The following is a 16,171-nucleotide window of genomic DNA, read 5'->3' on the forward strand; positions in this document are numbered from 1 at the left end:
ACACAATAGAATTTCAAACAGCATTTCTGCCTCAAAGCAAAAAGGTCCCACATTCCCAGGCAGGATGGGGCAGTCTTCCAGCACGGAACTCCTGATCATAACTGAATTTTAATCGAGATCAAGATTTAGTCATTTCTAACTGTGAAATTTGAAAATCAAGAGTAATAAATATGAGAAAAAGAAAGTGTTATTAATTTTTATACCAAATCCATAGACTGTATATATATAGATGGACCAAGCTAACCCGCTAGTTGCAGCTTTCCAAATAGGAAATGAGCATAGGCGTGTTTCCAGATCCATCGACTCTGGCTCCAATTCACTTTACATTGTAAAACTCTCGCCCCTTTCTCTTTAACTGCTGCTGTCAGGCTCGTCATTTTGTCTTAAAATGTTCGTATTAACCCGCTCTACATGATCCTGGTGTTTTTATTTCTGTAATGTGTCCATAAACCAAAATATGAACATTAATAACAGACAAATCAGGCGCCTTCTTTCCCAGAGGTTGCTCCTACTAGCGTTAGCAACAGTTTTGAGTGACAGTGTTGCTAAGTGCCCGTTCCCGCTAAACGGAGTGGTGCGAGTGGGAAGGCGCGTTACCGTCAACAGCCTCACTCCGGATTGGCTCTTTGGTTGCTATGATACACACGGCTAGGATTCCAAATATAGAGGCGAATTTGGAGCCAAGTTTCATAACTGCTTGCCTCGATGAGCTTCATTTGACTGAAGCTGAGTGCTATGGGTGACGTCACACTCACTTGGTCCACTTCTTTATACAGTCTATGTCCCTTAAACATTTATAGTTTGGAGATCTCTTACACTGCGCTGTGGTCGTCTAACAGGTCGCACCAATGGGTCAAATATCCCTCTGAGTTCAAAAAAGCTGCAATATGTAGCTTTTCCAGTGAAGGGTCCGTGTCCATGGAGATGTTATTGTTACACGGTATGATGATATTAAACATCTATCCCCACAGAGACAAGCGTCGGGTCTGATCGCTGTCCAAAATACACACTGAAGTTCCAAACCACAACAAACTATTCTTTGTCGTGGTAATTAATCATGTAAAATGAAGCAGGCTTATTACATTATTCACTTAGACACAAAACCATTCAGAGGTAACACCATTTCAATAGTGCAGACTTCAAAAAGGCATTCAGTGATTTTCTACCTGGAGGCAAGTCAGATTACCACGACACAGCAGCAGCAAGAATCACACAACCACATCAAAAACCCACTGCCACCCTTCATAAGCAATTCATGAATATCAGCTCCATGTTAATGCAAGATTTTGGAAGGTTTTTCCCATTGAAAAGATATAATATATTGTAACTATAAATGCTATTGCTATGACAACGGTCTTAATTCAATCATTGTGAAATAGTGCTGTCATGATACTAAAATTTCAATACTAAAGAATAGACTCGACACTTATTTTGATACCCAAGTGTTAATTTTAAAAGCTCTTTTTTTAGACAATATTGTATTGTTCAACACAAAGTACAAGTATTTGTTTATTATACCATGTGGTCTTACATAGTTCTGATAAAACTCAAGATGAAACTGTTCAGGAAAGGTCCAATTTTATCCAGTTATGTGATTTTTTCAGTTGCACAAATAACTATCTAGTTTCAATTCTAGTTTTTATATAGTTTAGCGATACTTCTGACAACCCTATTCTAAAAACCCATGGACAAACAAAATGATGCCTCAGCCTGGCCGTACAGGTGCTGAAGATGGACCCAGGTGAGATGGTGGAACACAGCTGTTGTGAGTGGAGCAGTGAAAAATGTGACAGCTCCAATCGATGCCGCCGCCAATAGACAAACATCTCAGTCCAGAGAGAGACAGAGGGAGACAAAGAGACAGAGGGAGAGAGACAGACAGTGCACAGGTCCAATGTAAACCTATAGGGACAAGCTGATGGGGCATGAGCGCAAAGTGGTGACAGCTAAACAAATGGGAGGAATAACAACAAGTGCTGGTGGAGACTAACGCTTTAGGGCAGGCATTATGACGACATTTATAAACTACGTGCTAAAATCAATTCTTAATGCACATTTCAAGATACGGTGTGATGGTCGTGGATGTAAAAATAAAGCGAGGGCTGTGCAAGTAATCAAATATATCATACTGATATCAATGAGCCGACATCTTTCAACTGAAAATAGAATTAATACTATGTTTAATCGTTCTGCCCTTTGAAACCTGGAGCAAGTTTTAGCTACATAGGCTTATAACTGTCACAAAACAATACCAGTTAATTCTATTAGGTCTATCCTTTCTCTACACGTACATTTCCCTAAACAAACCAATGAATAATAATTTGCATTGGCAACATCACAACCTTGATAATAACAATGGAATTTGGAATGGATTTTTATTACACCTATTAGTACAGCCAGTGATGGGAAGAGAGAGTACTTTGAAAATGTATTTAGTTACAGAATACTGAGTACCTGTGACATATTCTGGTACATGGGTCAATCGGTGTACTGTATTCTGAATAACTGGAATCCTTTTACATCGAGCTGAATTTAAATTATAGAGTAAAACCACAACAAAAGGACCACGAGGATGCCATTTTGTATTTTCCTCACTAATTTTGCACAGTTTGAAGCCTTAATTGTGTGATAAAGTACTGAAATGTATTCCTTTGATTTTAGGAAAGTAACTGAACCAGAATACAGCTACTTTCCTAAAATCTAAGGAATACATGACGGTAAACTGTGCAAAAATAGTAACTGCATTCTGAATATCACCAAACAAAAGCGTAACTCAACCACAATACAGTTACTTTCCTAAAATGTTAATTCTGAATACATATTCTTGGTACATGTACTCAGTTATTTCCCAACACGGAGTACAGCTGCAAGATACAGAATAGTGTTAAGTGGCCATTGCCAAATAATCTCCCCTCCCATTCAGGGCAATATTCACATGGAGTTGAAACATGTCAGACGCCCTTCCATAAACACAATCTTGTTCATTTTACCAGGCTTTGCACTGGCATAAATAATATCCAACACTTGCCTGTGCTCTCTTGTGGCCAGAAGGTTACTAACAATAAAACAGAAAACCCTATACATTTACATAAGCTTTGTATTGCTGCAATGTTATATCAGGAAAACTGGCTAAAATGCAGTTTGATTCGCCAGCACTGACTAAATAATTCACAATAGGGACTTGGTTATAAGCTGTAAGGTCCACACAGCTATCAATGGCAAGGTGAGGATTTATTGAATGCAGTGACCTCGTTCACTTTAACAGGGAGACTATTGGAGTCTATAACACAAGATAATCTTTCAAATTGGCCTGAAAAAAGCATTGACATTTCAGTTTATCAGCATTGCAGCATTATGAGGTGTGCAACATCCTCTCCTCGTTCCTCCTGTACCTCTTTTGGCGCTACACTTCGCAGCCATGAAACCAATAATCAATCAATACCATCGATACGCCATTTGTGTCACCGTGACTGCATGACAACAAGCTGATCGTAAACACTTCAAATTACGCCCTTTTCCCAGCAATCCCAGCAATCCCAGCTATGCGTTTTGTTTCCTCAGCGTCCAGCTACTGCAAGATGGTGCCAATAAAATGAATGCACAGACTAAAATCATAATCTGGATGTGATTATTTGGGGAAAGCAGGGGTAAGGGAGCAGCAGACACGTTGGAAACCGCGAGAAGCAACGCCCTGCCCTTCGTTCGGAGTCAAAAATTCGAGCTCCTAGCCCACACAGCGCGCACACCCCAAGCGAGCCCTTTTTCTAAATGAAAAGTCACAATTCTGGCAGCGGCTGGAGTGATTTTCTTAGCCTTTGTTAACCATGTACGTGCTGCGTAAAAGGCGAGTACATTTGGAGAACACGTTGATCTTGCCACACTGGTGCCACGGGGTGTTTTAACCATGTGCCATGTGCGTAAAAGGACAGTTTAACTTGAGAAATGGTTGCCAAATAGCGTGGTAGCACTCCTTAGCTTTTCCATAAAGAAAACAGATGCATCAATCTATCTAGGCATGTCAAGGCAAAGCGCACTATGGGGCAACACAAAAGAAAAAGATGGATTGCGTTAAACAGCGTTGCAAGATTCAAAAAGAAAAAAAAGTTTTACCTTTAACTTGAGTTTCATATTCAGCAACTATTTCCTTATCCTTTCGGAATTTCGCCGGAGACGTCATGGCTGAGTTTTGTGGGATCAAACCTCCTCTCTAGCCCCTCGCGGTGGGTTCAATTCTCGAGCAATCGGTGAAAAATTGGATAAGGGTGTCGCTCCGAAAACGAGGGGATAGTAAAGGGGGAAAACAGAAGCCAGGGGCGGCGTATGGGTCCAAGGAATGCCCGCGGATCCGTATTGTGTGTCCCAGCCAGGTTGTGCGCACTCACTCAGGGCGCATTGTGAGTTTGGCGCTGCTGCTGCTGCTGTTGCTGAGTGGATCCCATCTACCCCGACGACCAACCTCCTCCACCGAACCGGTTACAGCGCAAACAACTTCCAAGTAAAACCCGGTTCATTCCATGCGTAAAAGACAAACAGCGGTAACTTCAGAGAGACTCGAGTTGGAAATAAGTTGTTAAGCAGCTCCACTCGGCTCAGCTCGGCTCCTTCCGTCCGCGTTTCGGAGCTCTGCGCGGATCTCCACCTCCTTTCCACTCGCGAGGAACGAGAGGAGGACCCAAGTTGAGCCAAAGGGGTTGGTTGGTCAGTCAGCAGCCCACTAAGCCCAGTACTATGCAGCTCATGGAAATTTGAGCAAAGATGAACTAAATATCGCATGTATATTAAATTCTAGTTGTTGTTATAGTCACAGAAATAAAGTTACATCGGAGAATTCATGTTTTACAAGATTATGGTCAATAAATTATGATAGTTTGTGCGTAAAATGAATTATAATAGGCTACATTTGAGCAAAAAGCAATACACAAAGACAAATTACGAAAATTGGTTATTGCAGTATGAAATTGTAGAGTTAAGATCACATGCCGTTTTGATTTTTTAAACTAGTTATAATTTAAAAGTGTTCTGATTTATTTTACTGGCGGAGTTGCAAAAAATACATTGCTCTTAATACACGTTAAAACCCTATATTATAATTAGTATTTATTCTTTGTTAGATTTTTTGAATGACATGCAAACTCACCAATTGATTTTTAATAACTAGAAAAATACAACTAATCAAATTGATCTAAAAGCAGCAAATCTGACCAATGACGTGCCTTCTTCTGAGCTTCAACCAATCAGAATCGAGTTTGCGGTCTTTTAAAGCTAGTCCCCGGAAGTCGCCTTTAACACCAGGAAGTTGTATACAAACAAAGCTGACAGATGCTGTAGCTGTTGACCAAATTTGAATGGATCGCTCGCTATCCCCGTGAAAGAGACGGGTTAGTCGCTCATTTCAGACGCTAAACTACCGAAACAGCAAAGCGGATTTTTTTTTTACTTTTTGCCTTGTAGCGTTGGCAGCGTGAAACATTTATCCGACTGTTGAGGAGCTAGCGTAAATTAGCTACCCGATTCGGCGTTTGAGGTTTAAACAAGGACACAAACATCATCGCTAAACACGTTAAACATCTCTAAATTACCGACACATCCTCGCTTTAAATACGACTGCAACTTTGCGTTTTGTTATCGGATTGCTTTTGTTGGACTGTATATTTTGGACAAGTGAAAGAGGGACGCCAGATTTAGCAGGATAACAACTATGTCTACATCCAACGCTAATTTTAAAAACAAATGTGTAAGCCAGGTGAACTGCATCTTCTGCGACAGTCTGCTCTGCACAAGAGGGATGAAAGCTGTACTTCTTGCAGACACCGAGGTTGAACTGTTTTCGACCGATATTCCTCCAAACAGGTCAGTGCTAATGCTAAAGCTAGTGCTAAAGCTAACCTTTGTTTAGATCTGTTGCTAAGGCTGTTATCGTTGTGCTCGCTGTATTTTTCACAATGTACTTTGCTTTTTGAGATGAAAAGAGAAGCCAAAGTGTACATTAATCCAGTTACTTGAAAATTGTATAAATCCAGTAACCTTGAAGTAGCAGTTGTAACAAAACAATTACCCAGAAAGAGATGTGTGTGTATGTGTATACATAAACACAGTACTCTGTTAGTACTGAGCAAATAAGTAGCTTGGCATGTTACTTTTGACTGCAAATGTAACTAAATTATTAAATGAATGTGCATTGTTCCTATTTGCATTCAAGAAAAAGGAGGAACTAGCTTTTCACTTTGTTTACATAAAGGTTTGGCCAAATACAGACTTGTTGATGTTAGCTGGGTTGAACAGGCAATAAATATTCAAGTAAAATGATTAAGATGTACCATTACTATTGCTAGTATTATATTTCAGGATAAATGCATTCTTGGAAGAGGATTCTATTCAGGAAATTCATTCATTAAGTTAATGTGATTAATTAATAACAACACCCTATACATATGATTTCTTTTTCCAAGTGCTATTGGCATGTTGTTGACAGTGACATAGATGTGGTTTGGACTTGTTTAATCTGTTAATATTTGTTTTCTCATTACATGGACCCCCCTCCCCCAAAAGAACTGTTGACTTTGTGGCCAGCTGCTACTCCACTGAAAGCTGTAAATGCAAACTGCGAGACATAGCCTGCCTCAAGTGGTACGTGATCCCCCTCCATTACCCTGCAGGTGTTTTATAAGACCCACCATCTGCTGATATGGAGCTAATTAAGTCATGTCAACAAGCATAAATGTCAGTTGCTGTTATTATTATTATTATATCGGCAGTGTAATTACTATTATTATTACACTGCCGATGCTACAATGTATTGCTAGTTACAAATAGGCCTGTCATGATAATTGCTATTTCAACTTCATTATTTTATAGGAGGAACAGTCATTTTTGGGGGTCAATATTTATTGTGGGGACTTTTAGTTGTACTAGTATGAAAATATAGCTTATTTTTCTATATTAGGGTGAGATTTGAGCTGTAGAAATTTGAATTATGAATTTCTCACTCATTATAGACACAAACCCATAACCGAAGTGTTTCATGCTGTCATTTATTTCTTGCAGTTCATGTTTTATAACAATGGTGTACATTTAGAATAGTTTTTGGAGGGTAATTCTGCTTTATGGTTTGGCTTCAGCGTTATCATTTATAGTCTATATTTACTCCAACGATATATCACACTTTAAAATATGTTATCGTGATGGGCCTAGTAACAATAGCTTGTTTTTAATAATTTACCTTTTTTGTTTTTATCTATTATACATCGCTTTTACACTTTATGAGCTTTATTCAACACGTTAAACTTGTTTTTCATTCATTTCCAGTTGACAACATGTCACTTAACATCATGTGTAGGCCTGTCACAATAATTACCTTATCAACTATCAATCGTTCAGTATATTAAAGTTGGAACCATTTTTTGGGCTCAGTATTTATCGTGTTACATTTTCTTAGCACCACTGCGATTTCTTTTCGCCACTTTTTGACTATATGATAAGATTTAAGCCACAAAATAACATCTATGACTCATTACAGATGCAAACTAAGGTAAAAGTGTTTTATTTTAATAATACTGTAGATTTAAAATAGTTTTTGTTGTTTAAATCTGCTCTTGGATTATTGTGTCAGTGTCATAAGCAATAAATCGGGCTTCAAAATTTGTTATTGAGACAAGCCTAATCAGGTGGAAGAAACCAACAAATTACTCCAAATGTAGTGCATACTAGTAAACAATGATCAATCTAAATTATGTCTATTGTAAAATGTGTAAGAGCACCACTGCTAAAAAAATGTAGATTATTATTATTGAGCTAAAATTAACAAAATACAGCTCACTCAGGATCATGCTACAGGACTGATAAAGGCAAAACAAAACACCACACATCAGATCTAGTGTACACAAGTGTAATTATTGTAAAGAACCATAGACCTGTCTCATTCTAACAGGTCAAAACAAACTCATAATAGAGCTGCAAGCCTGACGTTGGCAGTTTTGGATTCGTGCCTCTTCAAACTGCTGACATGCGTTTTTCTTTATGCCATCTCCTCCCCCCTTTCCACACACCCTCTCTCCCCCCTCTCGTTGCACGTTCTCACCGTCTCTCTCCCCTCTCTCACCCACTTTCCTCTCTTTCTCACTCCCCGTTTTCCTCCTCTCTCCCCCTCAATTTTTATCCTCCTCACCCCACCTCCTCCTCTACCTGCTCGTTCTCTCCCTCTCTCACCCACTCTCCTCTCTCCCACTGCCATTTTATCCTCCTCCTCTGTTCTCCTCCTTTCTCTCCCCCTCTCCTGTTTCCCTATCTCCCTAACCAAACCCCCTCTCGTCTCTCCCCCTCTCTCCTCTTTCTCAACTCTCTCTCTCCCTCTCTCTTCCCCTCTCTCCTCTTTCTCAACTCTCTCCCTCTCTCCTCCCTAACACCCCTCAAACTTTCCTCTCTCTCTCTCCTACTCCCCCATGCTTCTCTCTCCCTCCCTGCTCTCTCCCTCCCTGCTCTCTCCCTCCCTGCTCTCTCCCTCCCTGCTCTCTCCCTCCCTGCTCTCTCCCTCCCTGCTCCCTCCTCTCTCCCTCCTCTCCCCCTCCTCTCCCCTCCACTCTCCCTCCTCTCATCCCCCTCTCCACAGTGGTAATGTAGTGGGGTATCACGTGGTGGCCCCCTGTAAGCCCTGCCTGCTCTCCTGTAATAATGGACACTTCTGGATGTTCAACAGTGACGCCGTCTCCACCCTCAACAGACTGGATTCAACAGGTCCGATTCTGCACAATGTGATTGTTGCATAACCATTTGTATGAAGCGTATTTAGCCTGGAGAAAAAACATGATGGACAGCGCACAGGAAAAAAAGTGCACACTCCTACATATTTCTTTTGGAATATATAACAATACAAAGATAGTCAGTAACTTTCCTGGTTATTAAAAGTTTGACTCAGTGGAGTAAATACAAGTTTCATTGTGAAAGTTCGGTCCGTTTCTTTGCCTGGAAAGTTCCACTGTACGGCAATAAACACATCTGTCTTATTCAGACCTTTAAAATTATTCATTCAAACTGTGAGCAGCTCGCCTCTCCACAGAACAGACCTGTAACTGCAGGTGTTTCTTGCATGTGTCAGTGTGTCAAGCTGTAGAAGAAATATATCTACAGAGACTTTTTTTTTTTTTTTTTTTTAACCAGAGAAATGGCTCTAAAAGTTTGAAGAATACTTTTTGTGACCATTGCTTTTTTATGTTTGTGGTATGATCTTATTTCCAACTGAGCCATCTTGAAATTAAAGAGAACAATACAGTGATAGTTCTGTTTTTTTCCCCACTGACACTTTTAAAGGTCTTATATTGCACAAATGTGATTCTTGTGAGCTTTAAGTCATGTTATAATGTTATCTCCTCAAAAACGTGACTTGATATGTAAATACAATCCAGTTCAAAACATCTCCCTGATTGTGCACACAGGCCTTAACCTCCTCCTTTGGGGCGACCTCCCCGAGCTCGGCGACAGCGAGAATGAGGAATCAGAAACGCCGTCAGAGGAAGAGTGCATCAGGTAAACAGGAAATGGACAGATGTGACTGAAACTTAAAGCACCAACCGCCAGGAAGAAGAAGAAAATGAAAAGGAGGAGGAGGGGGAGACACATGTACAATAAAAACATGCTTTAGCTGAGAGGGACGAGCCTTAAAGGATAATTCAACACTTAAATACACCAAATTTTTATTTTATTTATACAGGGAGATGCGATGAGAGCGCTTAGACTCTTGCCCTGTTTAAAATACACAAAAAATGCAAACAAAAAACAAACAAAGCAAATAAATATATTTGTCCATATAAAACAAAACTTGTGAGAAGTTCTGGTCGACTTACTAAGAATTATTTTTAACCGAACTACACGAAAACTACCATACTCATAATCCATACAGTCTAAAAATGAACTTGCGCGTTTAACCACAGCAAAACTCAACCTTGGAGTTTTAAATACTACCTTGAGTAATAGATTTTCTTTACTATGGACTAATGCAACGATATCTCCAATTTCTAGTCATTTTATTGCTGGGTTTCAGACGACATCAACACATCTATAGGCCAATATTGTTAAATACAGATGGGGGCAGCTAAAATATTGTTAAAATGCAGATTTCTGTTGTAATACCGTGAGTTCTAGGGTCTAATCACTGATTTAAAATGATCAGGCTCTATATTTGTGCGTTTTCTTTTGGGATATTTCATGGCAAAATACAATGTAATCAATAGGAAAATCCAGTTCTTGCTCTCCAGCTGAGTGTAGGACATCGTCACATTCGAGAATATGAAAACTTGCACCAGTACTACTTGAAAAATATCGAAATGAAGCAAAAACCTCGACAGCCGAATTTACCTCAAATATTTTGGTGCAAGTTCAGTGTAAAATGTGTTTATTATACTTTGCTGGGCAGCTTCTTCCTGTAAGCTCGCACAAATTGCTGGATTGCCAATTGCTGGTAATTGTAAATAACGGTGCCTAGAAATCATATTATTATTATTATATAAATACAAACTTGAATGTACAGCGACAAAGCTTGTTGCCAAATCCTTATCCAAGTTAATTATTTTAAGAGGTTACACCTATTTCAAAGTGTTATCTTGTTAGCGCATAGTTCAGAAAATCTTTGATAAAAATTACAAAAAGCGCTCGCACTCACCAGCTTACAGTGTGCACGTAATAATCTACACCAAGTTTAATTTTACTTACTGGTTTCCATGGAGATTTTTTGCCTGGAATATTCCAATGTGGCATTAAACCCACCTGTCTTGTATTTATTCAGTTAACCCAGTTGTTTGCAAAATTGATGCTTTGAAGAGCCTGTGAGCAGAGTCGCCTCTCCACAGATCTAACCCTGATGGTGTCACCTGTCGATGGGGATGTTTTATTGCTGTATCTCGAAACACGCCAGGCAAAGCAAGAACATCTCCCTGCCTCCGTTAGAAAGGTTACATAGAGCGCCTTTTAAAGTTCAATCAAAGTAAAACGACTTCCTCAAACATAAAACAAAATCATGTCACGAGGCGGTTTTCCAGTTATTGCGGAATCGGTCAGTTTTCTCGGATATTGGCATCGGTCCGATATTGAACATTTTTCCGATATTTGTCACAGAGACTTTTTTTCCTGCATTTTTTTTTGCTATTTTAAGTCAAAAATGAACTGAACTGTGTTGACTCTATAGTTATAATCTATGACACACATGGATCATTGTTACAATTTTCACATTTTAAATCTTAATATTCATCTAAAACGACTTTAATAAAAGAAACTAGTCCGCTGATTTTCACGTTAGTTGCCGTAAACGTCATCACAACAAAAATGTGGATAGCTGCACATAACAGTAGCGAACAGTGGATTTTTATTTTTTTTTTTCTCCATTTGCACCAAAATGACTACGTAACACTGCCTAATCTTATCCCTGTCATCGATTTAAGTAAATAAAATTGAAGAACAAAGTAAGTACAGAGCAGTGGCGGTAAAAAACAAGGGTTGATCAGCAAAATGGCGTCTTGAAAATAAACGATTAAAGATTGCTCAAACGTGAATCACTCCAATCAGAGAGTAAATGAGAAGGAAACAACTACAACATGATTAAAAACTCTGAAAAGTTTAAAAGTGCTTTAACATAAATGTGTCGTCCTTGCTCGGATTTTAAAAGCTTGATATTGGTTATACAAGTGTCGCATACCGGTATCAGCTCAAAAAAATTGGACGGCACTATCCCTTTTAAGTGTTGAATTACCCTTTACTTCATGTTTATGGCCTTCTTCATCATCACCATCGTCATCATCACTGTTAAAAGCACAGAAATCCTCTCCGCTCCCATCCTCTCTGCTGTTTTTTGTATCTCTGCGTCCGGACTTAACAAAACGAGGCTCAACCCAAAACCACTCTGGATACTGCTGTTTCCAATCATACCGGGAGGTCTACAAGTGAATGCTTTCTCTCTGCTGCTTTAGTCTAGTCCTTTTCCAACAAAAATATATAAATATATATATTAACAATTAACACAACTTTTTAATATTTCTACAGTAACCTCTCTGTACTATTAATATTAAGACTTCCATTGACATAAGGCTTAATACGTGATCTATATATGGTCTACTATATATTTTCGGTGTGCCTGATTGCAGACTGACAGTTTGTGTGTTTTTTGAATTTTGTGAATGGGGAAAAAGTAGCACAAATATTTATGAATTATAATTTTAAGGGCATATATGATAGAGTAAACTATAACAAGATGCTGTACTACTGGTGATTTTTGATACTAATAGAGATTGGTTCATTGTTGACAACTCACCGAAGAATCCGATAACCCGTACTAATGCTAACGATGTATGGTTAATTTGAATGGGAATTGATTTTCTAATACTAAACTAATGTAGTATTAAGAAAACGTGGAACTGTTAATCTACTAATGACTAACGCAGGTGCAAAGTGTGTATCGAGTTGTATGTAGCAGCTTAACTGTAGCACCACACGAGACAAAACACCAAAACGAATCCTAATATTTAATTTTTGGGGCACAAATTGGCGGAAATGCAGACACATTTTATGAAAATTATAATATTTATTTATTTATTTAAAGGGCCCATATTATACTGTTTTCTGATCTGTTATAATGTTGTTTCCTCCTCAAAAACATACCCAGATTTGTGTTTTGTTTCATTCACACAGGTTTAATGCACAAACCCTGCAGAGTTTTTCTCTCAAACAGAAAAAAAACACCTCGTTCCACCTTGTGATGTCATGTGGTAAAACAGGAAGTGCTCAACTGTGTTTTTAAATTCCATACAAATTCACTAGTTGGATGATTTCAGCTCTGGAATTGCTGATCTCGACTGAACTAAAGGTAAACGGTAGCTGTTAACTTGAAAACTAACACTTCATGACATCACAAGGTGGAACGGAGCATTTTAAGCTTTGGAGATGTAAACAGGCTAATAATAGAGTTGCTCAAACGTGTGAATGAAACAAAACACAACACATAGGTCTGTTTTTGAGGAGGTAACAACATAACATGGCTTAAAACTCATAAGAATCCATTTTGTGTAATATAGGACTTTTAAACGTACACAAGGCCAAGTATAGCGTATCAAGCTAGCATTAGTATAAATTTATATTGGTTGGCTTGTAACGCTTTAGCCTTATTTCCTGCGTTTTACTTACAGGACTGCTACACTGGTCTTTGTATTAAAATAATATCTGAATTAAAATATGTTCATTCAGCACATTTCCAAAATGATACACATTTAATGACATTACTTTTGTAGTTACTGATCTTAAAGATGACAGAACTGTCTTATTTTGAAAGACCAAAACCCTAGCGCTGCATTGACACACACAAACAATGCATGATGGGTAATTTCAATGTTATGTTGTTTATGACGCTGTTAACCACTAACTGGCCTTTTAGCAGCCACAAGTGCATACACCACTGTAAAACACAAGTCAATGTTAGCAGTTAGCGTCCTTAAGCTAACCGCTATCTGTACAATTAGCTATACGAGAATTGCCTTGATTATAGACTTAAGTTAAGTTGTGGTCCACATTTTCAAATACCCTTTACTCACCTGCTACACTTGCACACCAAATATTTAATGTGTACTTACAATGACTAGTATTTATTAAAATCACAAACCAAATATAGAAATGATGATGATAATAATATAATTTACTTTTGTTTACGGACTTTGTTTACAGATGCTGTTTGTTTTTATGTATTTAATATTGCATTTGTGACTTTTGTTCATACGAAACGACTGGGGTAACCTGAAGCGTCCTCTGGCTAGGATAATGTAACGGTCGTAACTGGTGTGATTCAGATGAACAGGCCCGTTTAAAGATGTATATTTTGAAATTGCACTGAAACTGAATTGTTAGTTTGAAAGAAATGATTTGTTTTGTATGCTTGGTAAATTAATAAACTGTTTTTGTTTTTTTTCTTGGACTTTGAAATCCATGTTGTGTTTTCGTAAGGGCTAACTCAGAGTAACACAGGCCAGTCAGAGAGAGCGGGAGTCTAACCCACAACCTCAGGATAAACAGGCTGCTACAGTAACACAGGAGCATGCTGAGATGGACAATAGAGCAAAGCAAAGAGCCACAATCTAGAGCCACAGTCCAGAGCCACAGTCCAGAGCCACAGTCTAGAGCAGGGGTCTCAAGCTCAAATTATCAGGGGGGCCACAGGAGGCAGGTATTCCACAAAAAAAAAAAACCTTTGTTAAAATCTTCTCAAACATCATTGCTGTTTTCAACATACATGAAGAAATATGCTAATTCTTGTGGATTTTATGGATGTACATTGTTATTTGTTGAATCTTTTGTGATGGTTACACAGCGCAAGTGACACGTGTGTTTGGGGTTTACTGATTTGGCGGAACTTTCTACACGCAACAATAAAACTTTAATTGTCCTACGGGCCACAAAATATCGTCTCGAGGGCCGCAATTGGCCCCCGGGCTTTGAGTTTGAGACTCCTGGTCTAGAGCCACAGTCTAGAGCCAGTCGAGAGTCCAGAGCCACAGTCCAGAGCCACAGTCCAGAGCCACAGTCTAGAGCCACAGTCCAGAGCCCAGAGCCACAGTCTAGAGCCACAGTCTAGAGCCCAGACCCACAGTCTAGAGCCACAGTCTAGAGCCAGTCTAGAGCTCAGAGCCACAGTCTAGAGCTCAGAGCCACAGTCTAGAGCCCAGACCCACAGTCTAGAGCCACAGTCTAGAGCCCAGACCCACAGTCTAGAGCCACAGTCTAGAGCCACAGTCTAGAGCCACAGTCTAGAGCCCAGACCCACAGTCTAGAGCCACAGTCTAGAGCCACAGTCTAGAGCCACAGAGCCACAGTCTAGAGCCACAGTCTAGAGCCACAGTTGAGAGTCCAGAGCCAGAGTCCAGAGCCACAGTTTAGAACCCAGAGCCACAGTCCAATCAGAGAGGGCAGGAGTCTAACCCACAACCTCAGGATAAACATGTTGCTGCAGCAGCACAGGGGCATGCTGGGATGGACAATAGAGCAAAGTTTGGATAATATAAAAATGATCTTTGAAGTTCAAATTCAAACACCCGAGCATATTGTTTTAAAAGCTTCCAAAGAGCTGATTCAGAGTGACTGTTATTATACTGTCAACACTGGGGAGTACCTCAGTGTTTTTGAAGTTCATTTTAATCTCATTTTGCCTTTTGTTTGATGCACCTCAACCAAGACATTTTAAAAAACAATTTATCAGTAATACCAGAAATGTAATGTAAGTGGTCACATTTTTATATAGCACTTTAGCTTCCACGTTCAAGGCACTCAAAGCACTTTACATCAAGGAACCACGCACCCATTCACACGCAGTCACTGGGGGCAAAGTGGGTTAAAAGTGTCTTGCCCAAGGACACAACAGTGGGAGCTGGAATCACACCGTCAAATTGTGGGTCGGCGAATCTGACCGTTCTACCAATGACCACCAGTTTGTGTTAAGAGCGAGATTTGAACCACCAACGTTTATATCTGAGAACGAACGCTCTACCAACTGAGCCACTGCCCAAATATATCACATACATTGTAAATTGAAGCAGGGCTAACCACTCTGCCACTGCATGGACTCTATATAAATATAAAATGTTGCAGGGCTGTTCAAATTCTGCGCTAAAACAAACAGATTCTTCACTGACCGTGTAAAGTTATGAAAATCTCTGCTGTCTGAACACGTCCCAAGTATTTTAAACCGAGCATGAAGACGAACGGAGCTATCTCAGTGCAAATAGCTGCGGTTTTGCTTTTCTCTTATTTGATCGACTTACATAACTTTATCTGGACCATCTCACATTCCCCCAAGATGTGATGTTGAGATTTTAGGCTAGAAAACACTTGTAAAATGGAACAGTAATAGGGGCTTTGTGCGTACTTGACAAATACAGACAGGCAGTACTCCTTAAAGTGACTGAGAGCTTTCGTTAGTACTACATCTGGTGGGAGAATACCTGTGGTTAATATTTATCATAGTTTTACATCGGTGAAGTGGAGAAAAGTTGAAGAAAATTCCATCCAAGAACATCGCAAAACAGATTAAACATAGATTTTTTTCCCCATGTATTTATAATAATCTAATCATAACTACTGCGCAATTTAGATAAGTTATATCCCTTTTTACTATTGTTAAGCTCTTCTCATGTGTTAGTATCTGTCCGTT

The 16,171-nt window shown here is 39.3% G+C and overlaps 2 protein-coding genes across 3 annotated transcripts in view; one reads left to right on the forward strand and one right to left on the reverse strand.

Annotated features, from left to right (window-relative positions):
- srgap2 (SLIT-ROBO Rho GTPase activating protein 2) overlaps nt 1-4,640 on the reverse strand; it is a 117,211-nt gene extending 112,571 nt beyond the window's left edge. For both annotated transcript variants that reach the window (XM_033965938.2, XM_055222182.1), the window contains exon 1: nt 4,111-4,640. In XM_033965938.2, coding sequence (XP_033821829.1) covers nt 4,111-4,177 — 67 coding nt within the window. In that variant the 5' untranslated portion in view covers nt 4,178-4,640. The remainder of the gene's footprint in view (nt 1-4,110) is intronic.
- A 644-nt stretch (nt 4,641-5,284) lies between these two features.
- fam72a (family with sequence similarity 72 member A) lies at nt 5,285-13,947 on the forward strand. The gene is made up of 4 exons (XM_033966612.2): nt 5,285-5,850; nt 6,550-6,627; nt 8,606-8,730; nt 9,429-13,947. The coding sequence occupies exons 1-4, from the start codon at nt 5,699-5,701 to the stop codon at nt 9,521-9,523; spliced, it is 450 nt and encodes a 149-aa protein (XP_033822503.1). The 5' UTR covers nt 5,285-5,698; the 3' UTR covers nt 9,524-13,947.
- The last annotated feature ends 2,224 nt before the right edge of the window (nt 13,948-16,171 follow it).

The sequence above is a fragment of the Periophthalmus magnuspinnatus genome, chromosome 5 (genome assembly GCF_009829125.3).
Source record: "Periophthalmus magnuspinnatus isolate fPerMag1 chromosome 5, fPerMag1.2.pri, whole genome shotgun sequence".
Taxonomy (NCBI): domain Eukaryota; kingdom Metazoa; phylum Chordata; class Actinopteri; order Gobiiformes; family Gobiidae; genus Periophthalmus; species Periophthalmus magnuspinnatus.